This window comes from Phoca vitulina, unplaced genomic scaffold (assembly GCF_004348235.1).
Source record: "Phoca vitulina isolate PV1807 unplaced genomic scaffold, GSC_HSeal_1.0 scaffold20, whole genome shotgun sequence".
Lineage (NCBI taxonomy): Eukaryota > Metazoa > Chordata > Mammalia > Carnivora > Phocidae > Phoca > Phoca vitulina.
The window spans coordinates 3,888,883-3,896,567 of NW_022589723.1; the positions used below are offsets into that span (position 1 = coordinate 3,888,883).

Below are 7,685 nucleotides of genomic sequence, written 5' to 3' on the forward strand. Positions count from 1 at the left end.
TTTAATCTGCATTGGTAACGTTTTCTCCATCACCACCTTAAATCTAGACAATCAGCAAAGCAATAAATCAAGCCCTGGTTTGTATCATTTGACTATCTCCATGGTGTAAATACTCACACCATGACTTTTTTCAAATGGTCAGTGTGATGTCACTGAATGCAGGGTTGAGAATGCACAGTAGCTTTCCATTACATGGTATTTCCACCAGGCAGATGCAACTGCAAATAACAGCAAAAGCATAGATAATAGTGTGATGTAGTAAAAATAATTAGGAAGTGATGACTTTTGAGTATTTGTTACCTCTGCTTTAATATACTTACATTGGAAGCTTACATAACTTAATTTTTGATAGTGACTGTGTTGAACCACTAATGTTCAAATTTCCTAAATCTAACAGTTGACTCTTACAAGCCTGCACGAGGCAGCCCCAGTTCACCACTTGTTGTCTATCCAATGCTCATCCTCCTGTTTTCCTTTCTCTTCAAATATCTCACCTCCTTTACCACACATGACTTGGAGGAAGATGATCTTGTCCTCAGTTCTGGGGCAATTTGCAGCCCATCATGGTAATCCCACCTCCTCACATAGTTGAAGAAATGTCATGTAACTCAATTCTGGCTAATAGGTGTGAGATAGAGTCTACTGGAGAAGTTATAGAAGAAGTCTCCACATTCTTGTAGGTATTTTCTCTCTCCAGATATTGTCATGACTGAAGGGGCTCAGGAATGGCTACAGCCATTTTCCTACTGGCTTGAAGGTTGAAATCAACTCATAAAAGAAGGGAGAGCATCACAGAGAGAGATGGAGCTGGGACCTCAACGTGCCAAAGCCTAGAGCTCACCCTGTTGCTGATCCTCTCACTACATGAGATAAGAAATGTCCTTCTTGTTTAAGCTAGTTTGAGCTGGAGTTTTTGTTTATTTGCAGCTGAAAGTTAAGTTGCTTCCTTCTCTGCCAGGAGTTTGGAAGACATAAAAGCACCCAATATAAAAGTATGTGATAAATTAGCCTCTTCAGAAGCTCAGCTCCTGAATAGAAGAGACTAACTCACAGCAAACAAGGAAACAATCCAATACAGATTAGAAGTACCTGGTTTTTTTTATGCTGCGTGGCAGAGACTCTGAATTTAATCGGATTTTAGAGGGAAGTCTGGTCAGCAAGATTAGAGTTACCATTGACCCCTTTGTGGAAGAGACGGGGTTTGGGTCAGGTCCTAAAGAATGAGTGAGATTTGAGAAAACGGGATAATGTTTCATGTGACTGGGGAAGATAAATGGAGAGGCTCCTAATTATGCCACCCAGAGTCCTATTCTGTGGGCTGCAAGCATCTTTAGGGTCAAAGAATATACTTCTTCATTTTGCAGAATATCTGAACCTATAATTTTTGTTTATTTACACATCGGCTACACTTCACGGGCATTTTTGTTAGCCCAAACACACACTCTGTAAAGGTCTTGGAATTTTGAAGAGTATGGTATCACAGGTATGCCTAATTTCATTCTCTTCTCTTGTTCTCTTCCCTCCTGGTCCTCTTGATGCTTCCTCTATATTCTCAGCCTGTCAGAGCCCACTGGTAGCCTGATGGCATGTATACACTCCTGCTTTGAGACAGGGCTACTCTCTCAGTTCTAACCTCCAGTTCCCTGCACTTTCTTTTTTCTTTAAGCCAAGAAGGAGACTCCATACTTCTCCTTGCTATAGTATTTCTGCCTTTCTACTCTCACCATCTGAGCATTCCTTCCCACTTTTTACCCAGATCCCCACTGCCATGTGTATGACCCCTGTTCTCTCACCAATCCTCAACTGTTGCCTTTCATTATTTAAAAAAAAAAAAAAAAAAAATCCTTTCACATACTGGAATCTTCTGGCAAATCTCTCAAGTATATATGTGACATAAGTGGAATGCAATTGCATTGTTTTTTAAAATACTCTTCAAAGGGGATGCTGAACACTTAGCAATAGCCAGCAGAAGGAGGAGGCTGTGACAGATTCAGAAGGAATAAATGGCACTGATGGGTCTTTGGAACTACAGTTCTCCTTGCTTGGTTCCCTGCCCACTGAGAGGCATGTATTTTTATTATTTATTTATTTATTTATTTATTTATTTATTTAGGGAACAAGAACCAAGTTTATTTGTTCATTACTTGCATTTGAAGTATTCCTCGATGACATCCTTCGCCTGAGACTCTTTGCCATAGTCTTTAACCACCACACAACTGCAACCAACCACTTCACGGGGTTTTCCCTCTCTGTCAGTTTTACAGAGGCCTACCCATTCCCCTAGTTTCTTGTTGTCATCAGCCTCGATTAGGTTGATTTGGTGTTCAGCACAAAGGGCCTTCACCAACTTGACATACATAGGCTCATCACAGTTGGATACAAGCACACAAAGATGGGCTTGGCGCTTGTCTAAGGCTTTGACAGCTTCGCGAATTCCACGTGGTAGGCCATCGTGGATGAGGGCGGTCTTCAGCACCTCTTGTAAAGCAGTATTAACGTCCATTACACCTCCGGCAGCAATGCCTTCCTCGGCCGTGGCGGTGGATTACGAGTGTAGCCGAATCTTGACTGCACGCGACCCTCCGCCTCCGCGCGACTGGGCGGCGGCAGGGAAAGAGTGAGAGGCATGTATTTTTAGATGCCGGTTACTGCTTTGCTCAGGATCATGAACCAATTAATATGAAGACAGCGGGCTTGAAATGAGAAAGACAAAGACAGTGAGAAACAAAAACCATAAAACCCCTCAGAACCAGCAATGTTATTTATCACAGATTTCTTCTCAATATCCAACACAGAAATAGCCTACTTTATCCAAAATTTCAACATAGCCTATTGCCCACCAGGAATGGTCTCATAAATTGGCTTGAATCAATATCAATATTTCTTTTGGCCTTGCTGCTCCCTGACAGCAATATTTCCTCCTTATGTCTAAAAAGTATTAGGCATTCACACAGCTACGTAGTTGATGCACTCACTAAATTTTTTCACAAACTATTGTTTCTCATAATTGTCATGAAGTATTTGTAGGTCTCAGAAGGAAAATACCTACCCTTGGTTTTAATGACTTCGTTTGGCAAAGTAACCAGGTCAGTCTAGACACTGGCCATTATGGTTCATTACAGGATGAAGAATGTCCAAGCACAAGGTCAGGTTCGAGTAGTGGGGAGAGTTGCAGCGTAAGACGTGGGGCGAGACCTGTCTGGGAGGCAGGGGAACAGAAGGATTAAGAACCTGGATTGGAATCCCAGGTCTGCCCCTGACCAACAGAGTCATCTAAGGCAAATTATGTATCTTCTTGGTAACTTGGTTTCTCTGTGTATAAAATGGGGATAATAATCGTTCCTACTTCAGAGACTTAGTGATTAGAATGAAATGAGTTAATGTGTGTAAAGTGCTGGTACATTAAAAAACTTACACACGTTGAGGGCGCCTGGGTGGCTCAGTTGGTTAAGCAACTGCCTTCGGCTCAGGTCATGATCTCAGAGTCCTGGGATCGAGTCCCACATCGGGCTCCCAGCTCAGCGGGGAGCCTGCTTCTCCCTCTGACCCTATCCCCTCTCATACTGTTTCTCTCTCTCTCTCTCAAATAAATAAATAAATAAATAAATCTTTAAAAAAAAAAAAAACTTAACACACGTTGAATAAATTTTAAAAATCAAAACTCTAAGTTTGACACCACAGGTATCAACCTTTGTGAATTTAAGCAGAAGATATTGGTTAGCTCATTGAATCTTTAGGAGGAATGGATGGGCAGTCCATGGAGCTGGTTCCACGAAGACAGCACAGATACTGCAGTTTGCTAATGCCACATTGCTTCTTCCCAGAAGGAATTCTGCAGCACCCCTGTCTGCCTGGGCCACCAGCCTCCACTTCCATGTTTGGGGCAGGTGAAGGCTCATGTCCGGGGTGGGGTAGATTAGAACTCATGTCATAATTGTAAGGAAGCTTATCAAGTTGGAGGTAAGCACAATCTCACAAATCTGAGGAATTCCCAGTGTTAGAAATGGAAGACACTGAGAAGTCAAAAAGAATGTTCAATGGGTAAAGGGCACCAAGAAATAAAGGTTAAAGGAATATTAAGGGGCACCTGGGTGGCTTGGTTGGTTAAGCACCCGCCTCTTGATTTCAGCTCAGGTCATGATCTCAGGGTTGGGGGTTGAGCCCTGCGATGGGCTCCTCACTGGGTATGCAGCCTGCTTAAGATTCTCTCTCTCCCTCTTTCTTTGCTCCTCCCCACTGCTCACCTGCCTGTGCATTCTCTCTCTCTCTCTCACAAAAAAAAAAAAAAAATTAATAAAAAAAGGAATATTAAGTGAAAAAACCAGCAATCTACACATAAGGCTGAACATATTGTAGGCTATCTACAAATACTTACTGATCAAATCTGGATAAGAAGTTGTTCTAAGGAGATGAAAAATGGGTAGAAGAGAAAATCTTCCAGGATACCTTAAGGAGCTCAGGGACAGTGCAGGGAAAGTACTTGGTCTTCAAGTATATGATTGCCTTTGTCAAGTTTTCCGTTCTTTCTTTCAAGATCCTCATGTCTATGATTCTACATCCCAGGCCCTTCATCTACTGCAACCCTCCTCCCCTACCCTCTCTGCAAGGACTGTTTTGCATCCCATTTTTCTCTCAATCAACTATTGATTCTTTTCCTTGCAGAAGCATTCACCAAAAATTGAGGTGGCAACTGATATACCTTTAATGTGTGAAGTTTCCCAGGGAGCATTTACATTTCAAGGGAAAAACAAAGCCTTCAAACTCTGGAAAAGTGATAAAAGGTGGGGACAGTATTATGTGGCAGAGAGCTCTTCCTGTAAAATCACTCTAGCTAAAGCACCTGCCTGCAATGCCAACCCAGCTCTGCAAAGGGCCCTTCCTCATGCTTAGTGGCTGCAAATGAGGCAGACTTGTCTACAGACACAAGGCTTCTGAGGGTCGACCACTGAGCACGTGCCCATCACAAGGTGCATGCGTCCACCCTCTTCTTTTCAGTCACCATTTACACCATCCACCTTTTGTCCTATGAAGACATAGCCTTCCCTAAAGCCCAGTTCACCCCATTTTCTCCTCTCCTAAAGATTAAAAATAGCACTCTCTTCAATGACCTCAATAATTTAGAACCCATGAATAAGTCATTTGCCCAAGAGGCTCCACTGGGGCGTCTATTTTTACTTATCGGCTCTCACCAAGCAGAGTGACCTCTCTCAAGGAGCCAACATTGATGCCCGTTGATCTTCTGGCTTCTCAGGGAGTGCATGCAATGCAAAGTCTTTTCTCAAGGGCAAAGATGGATCAATAGGTGTCACAGACTTCAGAATGTGCATAACCAAACATGAACTTAGGCATATATGCCTTGTCCAGCACTCCTGGAGCTGCCTAGAGCATGCCCCAGGAGGAACACTTTCTATAAAGTAGGCAGGCAAATGCTTCCAACAGTGGTCCTCCTTGGGGCCCCTTCTTCCTTAAGACACCATTTCTAAACATTGAACCTCAACAGAAGAGCAATACCATAGCTCAGGTCCCTAAACCCATGGGGCTGCCCCAGCCTCCCAACTACATGCCTCCTTCATCCGCCTTCAAGACACATTCCCTTGCCCCATCTTGGCTATGTACTACTTTCAGGAAGGTTAGACATTTACTCTGGGCCCATCCAGTGGTCACTGTGAAGACTCCATCTTGGGCTTTTGGCCACCACTTTATAAAAATAAGTTTGATCCCCCCCCCCATATTGTCATATCTTGGGATTGTTCTAGATCCCCCCCTCTTCAAGCCATAGGATTCTATTATGAGCTAGGTGCTGGATTGGGTAACCTTAAAGCTCCCTTCCAATTTTGAGAATCTCTAATTCTAAGAGAAAATTGAAGGGGGCCTAGAAGAATTCATTGGCTTTTGTAGAGAGGAGACAGGGAGGGACAGCTTTCCATATCATGTTAGTGAAGGATACTGGTAGGAACAGGAGTGGCTTATGCTGGAGTGGATGGATAGATCTCTCTAATAGAGCAAAGGGAACACTCCAGAAAATCATGAAAAAATGTGGTTGGATGGGTAGACTGGGCCAGGTTACTGGATGCCTTGAAAATCAGGCAGAGGAATTCCAAGCTGGTGCTACAGGCAAAAAAAAAAAAAAAAAGAAAAAGCCGTTGTCATGCTCTTGAGCTGGGGAATGCTAGGAAGAACATCGTGTCTTTAGGGTGAGAAACCAGTGGTCATCGCTAGTGAAGGTGAAACATCTCTCCCATTATACGCACAATGTAGTGAAAATGAACATCCCTGAGGCTAGATGTGTAGCTCAGAAACAGGAACGCAAGGCAGTTCTCTCTCCTCTCACAGTTCTTATTTCTCTGTAACCCTCATCTCTCAGATCGTGATGAGGTGGTTTGCTGGATGTTCCAGAGGCAGCTAATGAGATGCAGCTATAATCTATTCACCTCATAGCCATCACTAGAACCAGACTACCTTCTTCCCCTGCTGCATTTCCTAGGTGCCCACGGGGGCTGGCACAGTGTGGGCTGAGGGGCCCTGGGGGAGGGCTGTCCTCACCCAGGGGGGTCACCACTCCTCCTCAGGCCTGCAGGGAATGGAAGGGACACAGGCCTCTTGCTGCCAGAAGGCCAGAATGAACAAAGAAAAACCCTGCAGGAAGGGAAACAGGAATGTTTGAATACAGAAATAGTTTGGGAACAAAGAAGAGAAAACCAAAGACAGACTTAATTACTCAAAGGGCCTCTAACCCAAAGAAGAGTAACCAGCACTCTGTATAAAATCACAGAGGACAGAAAAAGGAAGAAGCAGGGCTTAGAGGAGGGTAGGACTATAACATTATCTTCACAGGTAAGCTTGCTTCCTAGCAAGGGCTGGTAATAGGCCGAGTCACCTAAGAAGGTTGTGAAATCTGCCTGCAGGTCTTTAAAAATAGCTCCAATTTGTATTTGCTTGGAGGGGTGAAGAGATGACATACTGGGAGATGAGAAGCTGTACTAGTCAGACTTTCAAAGGTCTTCCTAATAAAGTAATCATGTCTTTTTCTTTTAAGTTGAATTGAATTAATTTAGCTCAAATTTATCGAGAGGGTTAATATCTGGCGTGTTTTGTGTGTGTGCTCCTGTCCTGAGGCCTGCACTTCCTATGTTTGAGATTCTCCCAGGCCCAGCTATCTGCCTTCAGAAGGCCACACTTGACGGCCCCACAACTCAAGAAATCAGCCGTGCTTCCTCATTCTGCCATATGTACATTCTGCCACAGTTTAAGTAGCTGAACATAAACTGTTTTGTATTCTTTACTGTTGGCCAAGTGTTGGTCTTTAATCTCAACTCATTGCCAACTCAACAAGGCAGAGACAATATTTAATACTTCGTCTTTTTCCCCCAGACTTCTGCGCAGGCTGCTGCAGTTTAATAATTTTTTATTGATTGACAGTAAAGGAAATGTCAAATAAATTGGGTACATGTAAATTAATATTTATTGAACATCCACATGTACGAGGTGTTTTAAAATCCTTATTTAGCAATTTTTAAAAACACTAGCACTTTTAGAAAACAGCTTCCAAGGTAGCTTAAGATTTTGTTAGCCTAGCATTTTGTCACAGGCAAGGTGTTGGTTGCTTGGGACATGATCACATACAGATTACCAGTAAATACAACTTAAAAACTAGATTCTGGAAAGCAAAAAGAAAGAGTAGGAGA

General features: G+C 43.1%; 1 protein-coding gene across 1 annotated transcript; it reads right to left on the reverse strand.

Annotated features, from left to right (window-relative positions):
• Positions 1-2,140: 2,140 nt before the first annotated feature.
• Positions 2,141-4,542, reverse strand: LOC116640490 (40S ribosomal protein S12-like). The gene is made up of 2 exons (XM_032417531.1): positions 4,447-4,542; positions 2,141-2,527 (listed from the first exon to the last, which is right to left on the reverse strand). Exons 1-2 carry the CDS (start codon positions 4,540-4,542, stop codon positions 2,141-2,143), a joined length of 483 nt encoding a protein of 160 aa, XP_032273422.1.
• Between the last annotated feature and the right edge of the window lie 3,143 nt (positions 4,543-7,685).

What these genes read in the sequence shown, in the direction of transcription:
- LOC116640490 (XM_032417531.1), bottom strand. Translation starts at nt 4,542, where the DNA reads ATGAGGATCTTGAAAGAAAGAACGGAAAACTTGACAAAGGCAATCATA. An exon ending in CTGTCCCTGAGCTCCTTAAG is followed by an intron (nt 2,528 to 4,446) that starts GTATCCTGGAAG and finishes GCCACGGCCGAG; the next exon opens with GAAGGCATTGCTGCCGGAGG.